The sequence below is a fragment of the Seriola lalandi genome, unplaced genomic scaffold (genome assembly GCF_002814215.2).
Source record: "Seriola lalandi dorsalis isolate HSWRI2012SDOR001 ecotype SW California unplaced genomic scaffold, Sedor1 jcf7180002054959, whole genome shotgun sequence".
Taxonomy (NCBI): Eukaryota; Metazoa; Chordata; class Actinopteri; order Carangiformes; family Carangidae; genus Seriola; species Seriola lalandi.
The window spans coordinates 235431-254299 of NW_019525510.1; the positions used below are offsets into that span (position 1 = coordinate 235431).

General features: G+C 39.7%; 1 protein-coding gene across 2 annotated transcripts in view; it reads right to left on the minus strand.

Annotated features, from left to right (window-relative positions):
* hipk3b (homeodomain interacting protein kinase 3b) overlaps window positions 1–18606 on the minus strand; it is a 41569-nt gene extending 22963 nt beyond the window's left edge. For both annotated transcript variants that reach the window (XM_087170775.1, XM_087170776.1), the window contains exons 1-2: window positions 18266–18606; window positions 8225–9590 (exon numbers count right to left, since the gene is read on the minus strand). In XM_087170775.1, coding sequence (XP_087026901.1) covers window positions 8225–9590; window positions 18266–18338 — 1439 coding nt within the window. In that variant the 5' untranslated portion in view covers window positions 18339–18606. The remainder of the gene's footprint in view (window positions 1–8224; window positions 9591–18265) is intronic.
* Between the last annotated feature and the right edge of the window lie 263 nt (window positions 18607–18869).

Here is an 18869-nt window from a genome sequence, read left to right on the forward strand (position 1 = left end):
GTGTTTCCAGTTCAGGTGGACTAAGTTTCTTCTCTGCTGTTTTACTGTTTGAATTATGTTTGAAGTATTTTGAAATAATTTGCTGAAACTGCTTCTGAGCTCTGGTCCATGAACATGACATTGACATGTCAGATAAATGATTTAAAGTCCAGCCTGATGAGAGTTCTATTTGATGTACATGATTTTATTATTTTATGAGAAGAAATGAATTCTACTAATGATATACACCAAGTACAAAGCTACACACAGCTATGCTACCATATGACAAGCAACCCACAGTTTATTTAACAAGCAAGTTCTCTCTGATGTTTACCAGAATACATGTTAAATGGAGCAAGCTATCAGCAATTTATAGCCTTGACAACAAAATATCTTTCTGCCTAGTTGCCAGCTATGTGGCCTTATGCAATTTCCAAGGTGAAATCTTGCAAGTACTTCTAGAACATTTCACCCCAAAGACATTAATTCCTGAAAAGAACAACAAGGACTCTGAGACCTTCTGATGTATAAAGCTGATCTTGGATTTGAAGCACCTTCTGCAGCTTTCATTTTCACCATTATGTTTGAACTGCTTGTTAAGTCACCAACTCAGACAGGCACGTCAGACAAGCTTCATTTATTGTGAAACAGTCGTATCACAGCACACTATGTTACTGAACTGTAGCTGCCCACTGTGGCACCACCATGAATGCTGTAGGATTATTCAAACAATATTTGTACCATAAGACACTAGCAAAAGCCCACAATCAAGTGCTCACTGGATTAAATTTGAGTTTATTCATACCAGTAACAACAAAATATTGTATGAAAACAATTCGACCTTCTGCACAACACCAGCAAAATCATTTATTGCTGGAAATATGAAGTAGTGCATAGGATGCTTGTGATGGGCACGTGAAACCAACTTCAGCAATGAGCCTTTCGCATGCGAGCAGAAGTGTGAGATATTGTTATAAACCTTAAGGGAGTTTCTTCCACTTAATATCCAACATGAAGTTTGAAAACTGTGTAAATCTCCATAACTTAAGACAACAATCAATAGAAACACTGATTGGACATAGCAAAGTGGACTGAAAACCAAATGCTCATATCTTGTTAATAAAATACAACATGATGCAAAAACAGTAAGATGAGAAGCCTTGATGAATAATTTAGATGCTTGCTAACCAACAGACTGCAAGCCATTGCAAACTAGTCGGGCCAAATAAATACCTGAAAACACTTATTACCCACTAACCCAGAGAAGTTCATAAGAGACGTTTGTGTGCCCACACACACAAAACGTGTTTCTAGGACTGCCTGAGGGATTACTTGTTCGTTCTATAAAACTGTCAGATCTACTTTTCAGGGGAAAGTTAATCCAGTAGTCTTAGTCCAAATACTCCATGTGTGGATAGGAAAATGACCAACAGTTCATGGTTTGCAGAGGTATAGGTCCACTTGGACAATCTGGAGTAGATCTTCGAATTATGTCAATGTAGAACTGTTGCATAGGAACACAAACAAATAACTGTGAAATTTCTATGGCATGTCAAAATGTATAATACAATGAATTGTTGATATGTAGTAAAATTATAAAAGAAAATAAAAAGGTGAAAGAACACAAGATCATTCACTAGTATCTACCATTTCTCTCTGCCACAAACGTTTTAGATTACCTGATTTTGTAATGAGTTTGTAATTATTCCACTAAATTACAACAGTGGAAAGAATAACTTAATATAAGTTGCTTGTTTTAAATTAAAAACATGAACATGACAAGACAGTTGATAAAACAAGAATATTTTTGAGGATAGGTTCCTGTCAAAGAATGGCATTACCGAATTTGGGTGCAACGGTATTAATATTTGCAAAATGATGAATATTAATCCAGAACCTTAATAAAGGAAATGAAGGTTTCATTTTCAAGTTGGAGCTGTTATTGAGCTGAGAGAGTTCCAGCTAAGCTGACTGTGCAAACATGGGTGGCAAATTACAAGTGGCCACTGGCCAAATGGTTGTAAACTGCGGAAGCGGCAGGTCTATCTGTCAAACTTATTGGTTTGAGCAGCTGATAGATTTGAGGTATCCACCGGCCACTGAAGATTACTGGCCAACAAATACATAGTGCTCCGCACATAACCAAATGCACACAAACACTAATGGACATGTGAAAATCAAAACAGCTGACGTTAGAGCTAGTTGACCTTGAACAAGTAAGTGTGAGCTCTCTAGTATTTCAAGCTGTCCTTATTTCTTTCTGGCTGTCTATGTACTTCACCATCTATAGAAGTCAAAGCACGCTGGCCGGTGTCCCATGGGCTATTTTAAGCAACCCTTCACTCTCAGCCTCAGCAACGCTGTTCCCTCACCGTATGCTTTGCATTCTCCTGTTTGTGAGGGGGTACAAACTACAGGGGGACAATATTTTCACAAACATTTTTCCTTTCATCAGTATCTTGTAATCCATTCCAGACTTTGTCCTGGGTGGAGAATCTTATCAAAAATGTATCAAAATATTCATCTCAAACTGTCCATAATCACATTTAATGAAATTGCCTTCTGCCTACTGCCTATGACTGAGCCTCTGAGCATTACTACACAACATATACCTGGCATAAAAGAAGTATTCAACAAAAGTATGTGTACTGGCAACAAATTTCAATTAAAACTTCACATAGCGCAATGATGGTGATAAGCTTGATCATTTGTTGTTTTTGAAATGTGTTGCCACTCACAAATCAAATCAAATTTCTTCTAGTGTGAATGATTTGCAGACAGGTCTTATTATCATTCTGCACTCTCACATCAGCAATTGAACTGATGTATTTTGTATCAAATGCATCACCATGAAAGACTTGTGAGAAGCTGCTGGTCACCAAAGTTTAAGTTGACAGAGCTGACAAACAGAGTTGAAGCAGCACTGTTCACTTCCTCCCCCTATGAAGTACAGCAAAGTACGACAGTTCTATTTTGAGCAACTTCCTGAAACAAAGGGCATTTACAACAATACAACAATGTTCACAAAAAAGCTTGATGAATGTGTGGGATGAAAAGGGAGTACAATAATTAAATGTCATAGTCAAGTACTTTTACCACCATTTCCATAAAACTATGGCCAAGGTGTGGGTCAAAGCAAGTGTTGTCTTCTCACTTTTGTTGTGAACAAATCTACAGTAAATGCAAATAGAAACAGATATCATCTATTTACATCTATTTTCATTGAAAGTATTTGAATTCCCTGCAAACCATACTGCTTCACTGGCATAGTGTGCAGGCAGTGAGAATTATTCAAATGCCATGTAAATGCTTTTCACTGAAACAGATAGCACTGACCTGAATAAATCTTGCCCCATTCTCCCTGGCCTCAGAAATCAATTAATCTCATGATCAGACTACATCTCCACTTGGTCAGATATTCCTGGCATACTGTACCAAGCTATAACCAACAGATCAGAAAACAAAATCAACACACGTCAATTTTTTTTTTGTATAGCGCCAATTCACAACATACGTTATTTCAAGGCACTTCCCAAATAGAGCAGGTCTAGACCTTCTCTTTATAATATTATTTACAGAGACCCAACAATTCACACCAAGAGCAAGCACTAGGTGAAAGTGGCAAGGAAAAACATCCTTTTAAGAGGCAGAAACCTCGAGCAGAACTGGACTTAGGGTGGGCAGCCATCTGCCTCGACCGGTTGGGGAGGGAGAGGGGGAGAGGGAGAGAGAGCATAAAGGAAAAGAACAAGAACATACAATGATAGCAATATTGATAATAGTGATAGTAGCAGCAGTAACAGCAATAGTAATGTAGTGGCAACTGTAGTGCTGACAGCTAATAACATTAATACATCAGAATTAGTGTTTGCTTAGGACAGGGAAAGTGTAGAAGTGTAGTTTAGGGTTAACACAAATTGCAGTGATAAGTCAATTCCTCCATTACATTTTCATTAAATGCCCAAGTCTTAATCTAAATGGTGTAATTTTAATTCATATGCCAAGACCCTTTTTCATTTGCCTCAATGCTGTAGAAATTGAGCACATAATACCAACATTATCAGTGTGACACAGCAAAATCAGGGACACAAACCAACCTCTGCCAAAACTAGAATGGTAAGATCTCTCCTTGTTAGAACCACTCTAACCAGTTGCAATTTTACTTACAGTCTGAGGTGAGAGTACTGAAAGTTTTTCTCCCTTGTCCTCTCGCTGACATTTCTGAAGGAAGTGTCAATGAATAGGAGGTTGATATTACAGATATACGATATTAAACTTTGAAGCTGATGTACAGTTGTGTTTTTCTGGATTTCTTATATCAAGACGATCACATCAAATTTCATATAAATTTGATAATGACTTTAGGGCCAGACACGTGCCATGTGGGAGACTGAGGTAAGAGTTTGTATGAGTGGAGGAGGGGAAATTTACCAGAAGAAGCAAGATGGCACAAGGGCATCAGCAGACTGACAAACAAAACACAAAAAGTCCCATTGCATCATCTGTCAGAGTAAAAACACAAACTACATCAATCGCTCCAAAGTATCAAGCTTCTGCAGAGATGACATGCTACCTATAATAGGATGTCATCACAGAGACAGATCCACTGGCACAGTAGAGAGAACAAAGGCTGCTTGCCTCTTAAGGCAAATGTTGCTTGCTAGCATGGATCTGTGCCACCACAGTGAATCACAGCATGTTTTTAGTGTTACCAGTAGCCATATTTCTTCAAACCAAGAGGCCCTAAAATTTCACAAAGTAAACACACTTGTCTTCCTTGCCAAAAGTCTATCCGATCTGACCAGTCTGTATATTTATTGTTAGGCATTGCATCTGTTTAGGTTAAATTTTAATTAGTTAATAATGTTTGAGGGGTCCACTGTGTGCTGCATCGTAACAATGTTTACTAGTATTTTGTCTGTATTTGTATTATTAATTTAGTCACTTTGCAGTTAGCTTTTAAAATATTTATCCCCATTCCTACTGTGACAACTGTTGAGGTTTAACTTTAGCTACACATACTGCCACCCCAAACACATGCGTATGATGTAGTGCACTCTCAATAATGCAAAAACTGTATATATTTTATATATTATTTTATATTTTCTTTACATTCTAATTCCAGATCAGTTTCCAGAGATCGCAGTTTCATGCATTTTCATCTATTTGCATGTGAAAACATATACTTGAAACAGAAAATAGAAACGCTTGGTCACAGATATGTACATAAAGTGAAAGCAAAGCATGAGTGAAGAATGACAGCATTACAGGGCCAGTGTAAACAGGTGCACCGACTAAAAGGGAAGCATATCTGTTACATCAGATGAAAGGCTGAACTGGAGCCTGTGTAGACAGGGTGTGTTTGACCACTGCTCTATTTGGTTGAATATGTATCATTTTTCCATTAGCTCAACATGGCAAACTTTAGCTGTGGCATGGTGTGATCACATGCCAGCACAATGACAGGACTCCTGATTCCATGTATGCTGTACAAATATTGACTGTAACAGTTCATTCCTTGTGCTTAGGGAAAGGTCCAAGGAAGACATAATGATAAGTAACTAGTGAGTCAGTTATAATGGTTGAATCACTAGCTCGAGTGCATGTACACCAGCTGCCAAGGTTTGAAATCAAATTATTCATCAACTGTTAGTCATGCCACTTGTGCACCGAGCATATATTTTCATGATGAGATCAAAACTTTTGGTTTAACTAGAAAGCTGGGGCAATATCACTTGATCAAAAAGTAATAGTAAGGAAATAGAACGGCTCTACATTTCCCAGGTTTGTACCAATTATGCAAATATCCACACCCACTTACTATGGCAAAACAATTAACTCTTTATGAAACATACATGCATGAATATACAAACCCTTATAGAAATTATTATCATCTGAGGAGAGTATTCATGTAAAATGGCTTACTTTATATCTTTTCTTCATCTCAAACCCTCTATGTAAACTAAGGAAAGGCACAAACCAAACAGTGAACTGGGTCACTCTTGCCTCTTACACAACAGCTGATACCATTTCAGGCCTGTTTTTCTGATCAAACCAGAGCACTCCTAACAAATTGCCAAAGGTAATTTATCCTGTCGGTTTTCCTAGTGCACATCCAAGACCATCAGAAACAAAGGTGTCCTTCTAACATAAACATTAGGTTGACTTAATCTAACTGCTCACACTATGCATTAGTGTCAGTCTCCAAATATTTGCCTGTCCATTTTTTCTATCATACTTTCTGTAAATGCTTTCAATTCCTAATCAGCTTCGTCCCAGAATACAAATAATACCAGAAATTTATTTAAGTCTTGCAGAACACAATTTTCTTTCCCAGGCAGCCAGGACATGAACAGTGAGTGTGCACCCAGCTAGTAAATACTGCAGGGTCACATTTTTTCAGAGTCTGTGGTATGTAGGTCCTAAATAGGCAGGATGTTGTGCAGTATGGGAGACATTTCCTTGTTTTGCTAGAGGAAGGACATTTTTTAAACCTGACTGTGGTGGTCTGCAGGGAGCTTGGCTCCTCTTAATAAGACATGGGCTACCCTGAAAACATGATGTGTGAAATTTTGGGGGTAACTCTAAAATATTGACAACATGCTATTTTTGCAACGCATTTCTATTTTTCTATATCTTCATCATGGATCATGAAATAAACATCTCTCTCTCTCCCCTCGGCATTCCACGCCTCTGTGGTTGTGAACAACACAGCAAGCAGTAGAGGTTACTTCTCATCTGTTTCTTATTATTCATATTCTTATGAATAGGAATAATGATAATTAAAAGCTAAATCTTCAGGATAATGTATTCAGGTTGCAGCAGTGCACCGGTTTCATGGTATGCCATAGTATGAAAACTGATTGCTATCATACCATGTACATTCACTTATTACCTGTATTGAAAAAAAAAAAAAAAAAGAATCTGCATTCTGTAACACAGAATCTGACCTGCACTTTCACATCTCCTTTCCTCCTCAACTACCTGTCAGACTCAGCGACTGATGAGAAACACACTTATACAGCAGAGAAAATGGCAGAGAGAAGTGAGACTGATATCACCTATCTCCATTCCCTAAAAAATAAATTAAAAATCCGCAGTGTGGGATAACTTTGGATATCCCAAAAACATACGCAGGGTTGTCCTCCAGGACAGATATTGAGGTTGCAAAAAACATGGACGCAAAGTGGCTAACAAGGATGAAATAAATCAAACATGTTCACCCATCAACACCATCCCTCCATACAGATCAAAATGTGTGTCCTGTTTGGGCCTGTCATGATAACAGATTTTGACTACACAATTATCATGGCCAAAAGATAATATCATATATTATCTAGATTATTATTAGATAATATATATCTATGATATGATATCATCCAAACAATTACAGCATACAACCAAATTAACTACAAGGCCTCACATCTGGCATCACTTATTAACACGATATCAATTTAAAATTTTTATATATATATATATATATATATATAAATAATCACAGTTATTGGCAATACCACTGTATCGCAACATCCCTAGTCCCATTTTTAACTTTATTCCCTCCGTACTGAACGTTTAAATGTTGATTATAAAATGTACTATCAGAAATTATTTTCCAGCTCCTAGCTACATCTGTATTGTCTGTCCATTAGGTAACCTCTGACTTTCTAATAGACACACACTGACCCCAATCTGACCCCATAAAGAAACACACAAATCTACCCAGCTCAGTGGACATATTTGAGTGCGTGTGCGACTTAAAGGTACAGACAGGATCAGTCTGGCTGAACTGTCGCACACCTGCTGTAATTGGCAACTATTTTGAGAATCGTTTAGAGCACTTGTGATGACATTTCTCACTGTTTTCAGAATTAATGAAGAAAATAATCAGCAGATTAACCCATGATGAAAATAATCATTAGCTTCAGCTGGATACAAAAAAGGTTCAAAAGAGCTCAACCTCAACCAACTACAACAGTAAAATCTTGCTTTTATATCAATGCATCCTTATCATAATCTAATTATCAATTGTAAAATAGCATATACGATAAAACTATGATATTTTCTGAGATGGTTATCATACCTCTAAAATCTCATACTGTTGCAACCCTAATCAAGTGCTTTATAAATGCTGTATTTGCCCCTATGAAAAAGGGAAAAAGTGAGCTCTCCCAAAAGCCTTGGTATAAGTGTTACATGAACTCAAACCCACCTTGTTAAAAATTGACAGAATTTTTTTTGTACTCACCTATAGTACCGAGACTGGAGGTAAGTGGAGCACACTGCTTTGGACACATGACTGGCGGAGCCAAAGTCTATCACCTTCACCCTGTAGGGTTGCCTCACTGGGTCCACCAGCATTATGTTCTCCGGCTTGAGGTCTGCATGAATCAGACCCATGCTCTTCAGCTTTTTCAGAGCTGTAGCTACCTGCTGTAGCACAGGTCTGATCACTTTTAGAGGCAGGGGACTGAACTTATTCTGCTTCAGGAAATCGTACAGATTCTGCTCAAGCATCTCAAACACCAGACAGGTGTGGCTGCGGTGCTGGAAGCATTCAAAGGCTCGCACCAGGTTGTGCTCATCTGCATTCTCCCCACTAAGACGAGCAAGGATGCTGACTTCAATTTGACCCTGCCGTGCATATGAAGGGTGGTTCTTCAGGATCTTAACTGCCACTACCTCACCTGTGCCCCTTTTCCAGCACTTTACAACCTGGCCGAATGTGCCACGCCCCAAGAAATCCAGCACTTCATAAGTATTCTTCATGGAAACCAGGACTTCATGCTGTACTACCTGATAGTCCCCATCCCCTCCTCCTGTCCCTCCTGTTGCACCTACACCCCCAGGCCCTGCACCCTGTTTGGAGGGGCCCCCTCCAGCCCCCACGGCCGCAGGTGCAGTCACGGCTGCGTTCCCCACATTCGTCGTTTGCAACATGGCAGGCAACATTGACAGTTCCTCCACAATCTGCATGGTGCTCCCTCGATTATCCAGCTCCTCACTTTTACGTTTCAGCCCACATCGCTGAGAGCTGTCAGCTGAGTTCAAACCTCCACAGTTCTCTTCTCTGTCACCCTCCTCCTCTCCGCCCCCCTCACCTCCTCCACTGCAGCCCTCTCCCCTTCCCCCTCCTCCTGCCCCTGTTGCTCCACTGCTGCCCCCACTTGCTGTGTCTGTCTGCTGCTGCTCCTTGCCCTGCGTGTGGACAACCCCTGCGTCCGGCCGCTGCTGGGCCGCGGCTGGGCCTGGTCCTCCTAGTCCTCGTCCTCGTCGTCGTCCTCCTCCTCCTCCTCCTCCTCCTCCTCCTCCTCCTCCTCCTCTTCTTCCGGGCTGTTGTCTCTGTACGCCACGCACCACCACCGTCTGCACCGGGTACTCTTGTCCTCCACGCACTTTCACGCCCACTGCGAAGTCTCGGTTCACAAACGAGTGGGCTTGTTTCGTTGGGTGCACAATGCCAAGGGTTCTGCTGTTCAGATAAGTCCGCGGGTGTGCCCTCTCATGGTACACACAGCTGCTGGGCTCAACTTTGAGTTTCTTCACACTGCTAAAGGCACTTGTCTGGGTTTGATAAATGTGTGGTGGGTAGACCAAGACTTGTGAGGCCATACCTGCAGATAAAGACAATAAACCAATAGGTCATTAGTTTGGATCCTCAGCAACAACTTGAGCCATTTTAGCATGTTACAAAGAATGGTGCCATTAAAAAAAACTTAAAAAAAAAAAACTATGTTAAGAACTGTGGACAGGGTTATAAACAACACTCATACTTAGATGTTAAACAACATATTGTGCAATACAAAAATGTAGTTGTTACATCATCAACCAAAAACCAAAGGACAGTCCAGATCTCCCATATTGTTTTCCTGTCTTTATTTACTAAGGTCAAGGGTAAGTTTATGTTACTATGAGTCCAAAACAACTGACATCATCAATCCCGTTATGTTGTTTTAATTACTCCTTCTCCTCCTACTTGATGACATGATAGCTAGTACTGCCCCACCAACATCCATCACCCCAACATCTGTCAAATGTTGTAGTGAAGTGCTTGAGAACACCTTCGCTATCCTCTGCAATCCCACCAACACCTCCACACAGTTGATGACTAACTTCTCAAAGGTTTGCCTGACCTTTTCCTGCTTTTTCCTTGCATCCTACTGCAGGTCTCTAGGCAACCAATGGAGAGGGAGAGAGGATGAAGAGACAGACAAAGAGAGAAAAATAAAGTCACAAAGCATCATCAGCCCCACGTGTCCAATTACCTAAGACATGGTTTATTCTTCCCTCTTCCCCCATTGTGTGTGTGTTTGAGGGTGGATAAAGCAATTCATGCACATGGAGACATGTATTACATTAACTCAATTAGATGCAACGGAAAATTAAGTGATGATCCTGATCATCTTTACAAGCCATATTCAAAATTCGCAGTGACCTTATGACACACTGTCTGCATGCCATACTGGAGCCTATGACTTATTTTCATTCTGGGGCACATTGACTGAGACACAAGCAGCTTGTCCCCAAAAGTTTCAATACTTTAATCAACAGTGCATTTGAAGAACCATGTTTACTTATATGAAAACCAAATTTGGCAAATCTTAAGTGGTGGTCTGTTTGCCATGTATAAACAAGCTGGGCTTACTAGTACTATCATCACTTTTAATGCCTGTTCTCCAATTCATTACAAAGATCAGTTTCTAAAAGTCCATCTAAAAGGACACACAAGTGAGTCAGGTTTGGGCTGTTAATGCCCCTGCAGAGTCTCCTAAAATAAATATCCATGATGGAAAACACACTTGTGTTGTGATAACACTAATGCTGTGAGCCACCCCTTTGACTCTATTCTGAGCAGCAAGATAAGGTCAACTAATTCCCTGGACAGCTCTCTGCACAATCACACCCTGTGTTACTGTTTGGTGGCACCATTTACCATCTTCTCTGTTAGAGACAATTTATCAAATTATCCCAAGAACGGCTCAAAAGGGTAGCCCTTTTGGTCGTGAATAAAAACAAAATTGGAAGTGCTCCATTGGGAAATTAAAATTGGCCACACTGGCACACCTACAAATAAGTGTCCTGGCTGTCCAGTCTGAAGGTCTACTACAGTCTCAAACAAAAATGATATACTACATACAGCACAAAAGTATTTTTAAAGGTAAGTTACACATTTTCATGGTCATGGCAGGTGGCTGGGGATTTTCTATCTGGAGTCTTCATGCTCTTCCTGTGCCAGCATGGGCATACCCCACAGTCCAAAAACATGCAGGCTGGATGAATTGGAGACTCTAAATTACCCACAGGTATTTGAGCGAGTATTTGGCCAGTCTTTGTCTGTCTTTATGTGGTGCTAAAACAGACAGTAGCACACCTCTCTCCCATTGTGTATTGGGATTTGCTTAATTGTTATTGGGGCAGTAGCTAACACACCTACATTTATGATGTGCTGCCTGTAATTTAGACCCCTGCCCAGGCCTCTATTATTCATTACAGAACTTATGTCTAGAATTTGAGAATTCTGATTTTGACACACTAAATGGGAGTTTCAAAAATAAGGCTCAGAGGCAGAGAGCATCATTTTTGCTGTTTTGGTCCAAAAGCTAATGTGTTTCAAACAACTTTACTTAGCAGATAAACTACTAAATACACTTCTTCCATCTGCACTTCATAGAGTTAAGGAGGCAACTGCACGACACAAGTTTATAGTATATTTGTCGTTGTGAAGAAAAGACGAGTGTTTGGAACATGTGAGTCAACACTAGAGAGGTCAATCATGCTGCAGGAGTGGTTTGAGAATTTCCTATGATATTTTGTTTAGAATTGGTTTTAACTGTTTTTGAATCCAACTTGCTGGCCATTTCCACATACTGCATTTGTGTTTGATTCTAAAAATAGTTTATTAGGCAGGTAACAGATTTTTGTTATTTAATCTGATAGTTCACAAAGAGGATAGGGGGGTGACATGTAAGGTCTGTTGCTTCTAAGGACAATCATTTCCTCTTCCACCTCATTCCAAAACACGTTGACAATTATCAATCACATGTGGCTTTTTCTCCCTTCTTACTCTACAGTGGCCTTCCCATGTGAATGGGAACAATGCAATCAACAATAGAACTTCATGCCAGGACTATAGCCACACCATATGGAGGCCTAAGAATAGTGTTTTTTTTTCAAGTATAATGGGGATAGCTGATAGAGAAGAAAACATGAATGAAGTTGAATAAATGCTAAGTAAGTGAGACTTTTTGTGATTTAGCAAATGACTTATACATGAAATACTATGTCTGTACTGAGAGTTTTGTCTGCCTGGGGAATGGAAATGTTAATTGTCTGGTCTGGAGATAGAGAGCATGCTGTCTGGTTTCAGAGTCCCCAGACTGAGAGAGCCTGAACTTGGACCACTCTCACAAACACTCTCACCAAATGAACATGAAAAACTGAACATCAAGATGTCTAGATATGAATAACACCTTAGCAAAATACAACACCAAAATTCAATGTAGCACATAACTAAACTTTGACATCAATTAATATCCCTGACCACACAAATGCAATCACTAAATAAATGGTATGTATCAGTCTGACACAAGAATATGAAGTAGACAGCTATTGTTGTTTCAAAGCAAAAAGAAGGGCAGCTGCTGCTATTATTATCATCATATGGAGCCAGATACTTCCTTGGTTGGCCATGAGGCTCCACGTGTGGCATCGCATTACATCCTTCAAAGCTGTAGAACCTTTCCAGCAACCTTGAGCTGCTAAGTAATTGCTCACAGTTGAACTTTTGACCCTGGCATACTCAAAATTAAATTGAGAAGAAAATAAACACTAGACACCTGTCTACAATGAACAAATGGGACTGACTGATGAACCAAAAAAGCCTCTAGACAGAGAAATAATAGTAATAGGCGAGTAGACAAACAGGTGGTGACGGTCAAAGCATGTTGTGGTGAAAAACAAACACAAAATTAAGTAATGTTCCCACCCCATATTCAATATGGAGGACTGAAACTGCCAAAATCAAAAACAAATAAATTACTCGAATAAATAAATATGCAATTAAAAAGGGACAAAAATCACATTAAAAATAAATACAGGTATCAAGTAATAAAATGTCAGTTTGTCACATTTAATTACTTGATACCTGTATTTATTTTTAATGTGATATTTATATTTCTGTTTTAATTTGCTTCTGTATTTATTTACCATATTTGTATTAATTCCACTATTTATTTATTTTCCCATTTAAATGTATTCATTATTTATTTATCCATCTATCCATTTATTATTTCCCCTGCACGCCCCTATATACATTTTCATGTGGACGCTCTGACAGTGTGTTTCTGTCCGCGGCATGCCACAGATGTTGACCCTTTTGTATTCAGCAATTTGTTTATGAAAAGACAGTGTTTTTCTTTAAGAATGGAGTGGACGTGGAATCCCAATATATCACCAATGTGGTATGTCAAAGCTAAATTAAAGTTCAGAACTACTGTAAATCTGCTCCACATACAGTGTAGTGTAGTACAGTGTAGTGTGTACAGTGTAGACTTTACTCATATCGAGGGTTTCATCTCATATAGCAGTCTATCGTTAGCCTTATTATGAGACTCTTTGCTGGGGTACTTGTGGCTAGCTAGCCATGGAGCAAGCTGCGTTGAGCTTAGCAATACAACACATCATGACTTATTTTGTCGCTACTTGGGAGATCTGTGCAAGAAACGACTGCCAGCTAAAAACCCACAGCATTCTACATTAGACAGCTAACGTTAGTGTTAGCTCAATACAGTCAATGAGCAGTGAGCACTGTGCTGGGAAACCATGATACACAATTTAAGCCTAATACTTGTAGTTATGTTTTCTTTTTGCATGAAAACAAATCTCATAGCGGATTAAGAAAAAAAAAATTAAAAAAATGCTGAGCACCACTCAGCAGTAATGTCTACAGGGAGAAAGGACGAGTGTATGGCCATGTCAGTATTTTCAGAGCATTAGTACTGGACAGAAATAACCGTAGCTATTTAGCTCAACACAGCTGGAGAACCGGTTCGAAATTGTCTGAACCATTGGAATCGCATGCCCCCATGATTATCAATTTCTTTTATCAATGCTGGCATTTATTTCAGAGCCAGGTGGTCCTTTATGCTCATTTTGCAAGTTGAGTAGGGCTCTGCAAATTACACAAGGGCACAACCTGTGCCCTTATGTCAAAGAGGGTGTCAATGTTTACAACTTGGATGAAAGAATGAAGTGGTCACCAACAGAGAAAAAAAAAAAAACACCATGAGAGTGAGTTGCAGGAACAGCAATCAGGTAAACTTGTGTTCTCTCGTTTCCAAGTCTGATGTCAGCAAGTAACAGTAACTGATAAGTTGATGTGCATCTCTGTAGTCTGTCTGTCTCACTAACCGAGCTCAGCACTGCATCTCTTAGTGTGAGGGTTTTGCTTAAAAGCAACTTCCAGGAGTAAGTTTTGTGACTTGGTGCCTGAAAAAGATAACATGTATTTATATGCGTGTGCACCAGATGAAACTCGCACTTTCCAGCAGCAACCTCTGTGAGGACCACTTCTTATGGCGCACATCGTTTTAAAACAAGACAATGAATATCTTGTCTCTCAGTCAAGGTTTAGTTATGACTCTGGAATAATGCAAGATGGGAAAAAATGGATCGACATTGCTTATTGATTAAATATTGAATTTAAAATTTTGATTAGCTGAGCATACTGTTACAATGGTACCACAATGATAAAAAACACACTGCTTTTCTTGGAGAGAACTAGTGCAATTTGCAAATGCATAAAACACTTAGTTTAGTAAGTCTGTTGTCCACTCTTTAGACTACTTTCACAATGAACTGAAAATATTATTTCAAATGGCTGAAAACTTATTACATCGTAGAGCTGTGCGCTGTGCAATGCTTGGCTCAACCCCTCTGTTCCCCACTGCCTGTCTGTCTCTCTCTCTCTCAAATGCGTCGTCAACGGACCCATCAAATTGGTACGTATACATATTTACTTGCATATAGAACAGGGAAGTGAGATCCGGTCACAAGTGGTCACTAGAGACACGTGGAGATGCATTCTAATGCCAGGTGTTAACCAACGTGCTTAAAGCTGTCCACTTGTGATTGGATCACCCGAGACACATTAATGCCAGGTCTGAAAAGGGCCAGTATGCCTCAACTGAACTAGGTCATATGTGTTGTAGGTACGGGGTCTGGGTAGATGCGCAACTATAGTGTTTTTTTCCAAAACTAATTTTCACTTTGCTTACTTAATTGCTTCCTGCTGTTGTTTGCCCTTGAGCCTAAAGCAGGGGTTGCTGTCTTTACTCACAGTTCCACAACCTCACTGAGGTGCTTTGCTTGTGTCTCGTGAACATGATCTTATGCCCATTAGATAAAAAAGCCCTCTATTTTCTAAAGCATGTGACCATGGGGTATTTCAACTGTGAACTTATGACTATCATTTAGAAATCTTGTCCTTGTTGGATTAACTCCTGTACACAAGCAATATACTGTACAGTTGAATATTAAGCTGAAGGGATAGGGAATGTTGCTCACAAGCACCACAAGAGTACCAGGTAGTTTGCTTCACTATATGATTACACTTGGCACAGAATATGAGCATTTGTGTGTCTGAAATTACAATTTATACCCCTGCTCAATAATGGAGACGTTTTATACATGAATAACTCAGCTCAATGTGTAGGCACATGTATATCATTATGTAGCACTCTTTATTCGATATACACAAAGCACTGACCCATCGCCTATTAGTAGAGGTTGTAAATGTAAATTAAAATTTCGAAAGCATAAAGGGCACAGATTAAGAAGACAGAGGCCTCTTCATCACTAGTACTATTTCTATGAGCCACAGAAAAACATGAAAAGAGACTTCGAAAGTGAGAATCACTGATCGTTTGTGTCTGTGAGTTTAGAGAGGTAAAAAAATAAACAAAGTAATCAAAGCTGTCATAGCTGTCACAAAGTCACACACACTGAAATACTACACCCCTAAACAAGCACTTATATCGATCAGCAAAGCATTGATCATAGTGCCACACAAACTTGCATTTCCCATTAAAACAGCTATGAGCAAAGGAGTGAGCTGTTTTACCTAAAATACACATTTTTTTTGTACTCACTAGTTTCTGGACTATGGCATCTATCATGTCATTAAAACCTCGGGCTCTGATAAGATTGGTGGATGCTGTGTGCTGGAACAGATGTTTACTTCCCAGGAAAATTTTCCACCCATCACTTTTGTGATTCATGCAAGTTACCGCACAACACTGTCTTGTCATGGTGCTCTCCCCATAAACTCTGGAATCATTCTGTTTTGTTGACTGCCTCGTGTCTGTACACACACCTCAAGATGACATCACTCCGAAACCAGTCTTTAAGTTGGCCACGATGCAATACAGATAACCAGCTGCCCCAAGTATAGCAAATCTGCATAGCGTGACATCACATGACAACACATTCCCAAGTCCCTGTGCCTACGCCGCTCAGTTAACAACCAGCATTACCCACTAATAACAATTATTGTAGGGGAAAACACTGTTTAAACATTTATTTACTAATCTCTCTGTGCGGACTTTCTTAGGGCTTTACTGGTATCATTATCACCCACAACCTTACTTCTGTGGCCTTGCTACTGATAAACTGAGAAATGTGACACACACACACACACACACACACACACACACACACACACACACACACACACACACACACACACACAGCAGACAGGAGTGTCTATGCAAAGGGGAATCACACAGAGCAGCACAGTACTGCACTGTACTCATGGTGCTGTCTCAAAAGGTTCACAGTATTCACAAATAACCGGGGCCAGCTTCACTTCTATTTCACACATAGTAGGTTGTCAAACTTGAACACCATCTCTACTCACAACAATCACTGTGGTACTATCTGTATTATACCAGTGTTCCAGGCAATCAAAAAAATGTTTATAGATTTTAAAACAATAAAAGCAGTAGGCCAGTAACAGGAACTGCAACTAAAAAAAGAGCAGCTATAATGCATTATACTTTTTGGACCAAATCAAGCTGCCATGACTGCTGCATAAGCCAAACCAGCCAAAACTTCCATTCAGTGTCTGGTGTACCACTGGAATGTTTCAGCTTAGGAAAACAAAGCATACACCCACATTTTGCTTCACCTTAGTGATGGGCAAAGACAGTCATACAGGACACACATGCAGACAGGGAAAGTACATAACTATTTAGTCTACAAAATGTGTCCACCATGGAAAGCTGGATTTCTCTTTCAGGTTCTCATTTTCCAAACAAAATGGGTTTTAGTGGGACCAATAACTTGGTTCCCAGTCATATAAATAGCAGGTACTTTAGACTATATAACCTACAATTACGTAGGCTACTTCTGCTTTGCTGGTGGGTGGTGGTAATTTCCAAACCCCATTCTTCTAGACCTTAACTAAGCTTATATCTACTCTTCAACATGAAATAAAAAAATTTCAAATAAAAAAACCAAAGTAACTTATTGCAGCCATGTTTAGATTACGTTGGTTCCGACTTTGGAAGCTTATACCCTGTGTCTTTCGCTGTGTGTTTATATTTGCTAAGCTGAGTAGTGTGAGGTAAGGAAAGAGACTACTATTATAAGTTACTTTAAATTTATATATTTTTTAATGGAGTCCCTTTTATAACTGTGTTGGACTGACAATGCATGTGGTGGTGCACAGCAATAACTTAATCATTGAGACCCCAACTAGTGGACAAAATATTAGACACTTTACAGCACTTACCAGAATTTAGCCGGAAAGCCGCTGTCAGTGCCACTAAGGAAGCCAGGTGTTATCGAACATATATGAAGTAATAATACATCACTCACAAGTTCAGTCACTCGGTCCATTTATGGTAGGTAATACTGGCAGAATCGACTATGTTAGTTTATATAGGTTAGCTCATGATAAAAGCAACATGTTGAAAAGACATCGATGGGTCCTCGTGAAAAGAACACTGGAGAGTGTCCAGTTCATTCACGGTAATAATTACCACCAACGTCATAGCTGCTGCTGTTTGGCAGGATATCAAAAATAAAATCACCACTGGTAAATTCATTACTCAAAGTGCCAACATAGCTAGCTACGTACGAAGCTACAGCTGAAACCTTATACTGTCAAAAGCTCGCTAGCTAACTTTGTAGCTAAGTTATGAGTTTGTATTACGTCACATTTAAACTAACATTTCAAAGGTTAACTCGCACAAATATCACCATTGACAGCCTTTACCCAACAACTTACCTTCACATAGAGTCACTATAAGTATAATCCAGGGCTTCTCTGAACATGTTATGGACTTATAAATCCATACCATGAACAGTTCGCCTGCATTGCTGCCATCTTGTCCTAGACGACAGGAAGGGAGAGCTCGCTCTCGGTAACGCCACCATCTCCCACATTTTAAACATTAAATAACTCCTGCATATAAGCGTCCACAAACACCACACCGAGCCCAGGTCGTAGCTACACAGTTCAAATTCGTCTCCTTCCTCTTAGGGCGATGCAGCCCATCTCTGAAAGGGTGTCCGTTACCCCGTCTAGACGTGCGGTTCAGCGGCCCTGCCAGCCTCTAACATGTCCCTTTTCTCTAGCAACTGCAAGCAAATGTTTGTGAACTGACGGCATTGGCCAGACCGGAGTAATCGATCAGCGAGCAGATACAAAGATTCAGGACTCAGGGATGTTCACTTGCAATACAATACAAAGGGGGGGGGTTATCAATTATCATCACTAGAAATATTTAGTGAGAAGATACACATTGTGTGAAATGTTAAATTATAAGTGTTTTAAAGGATGAGAGGAATAAAATAAGGGACAACTGTGATCAGAGGGGTTACAATGTACA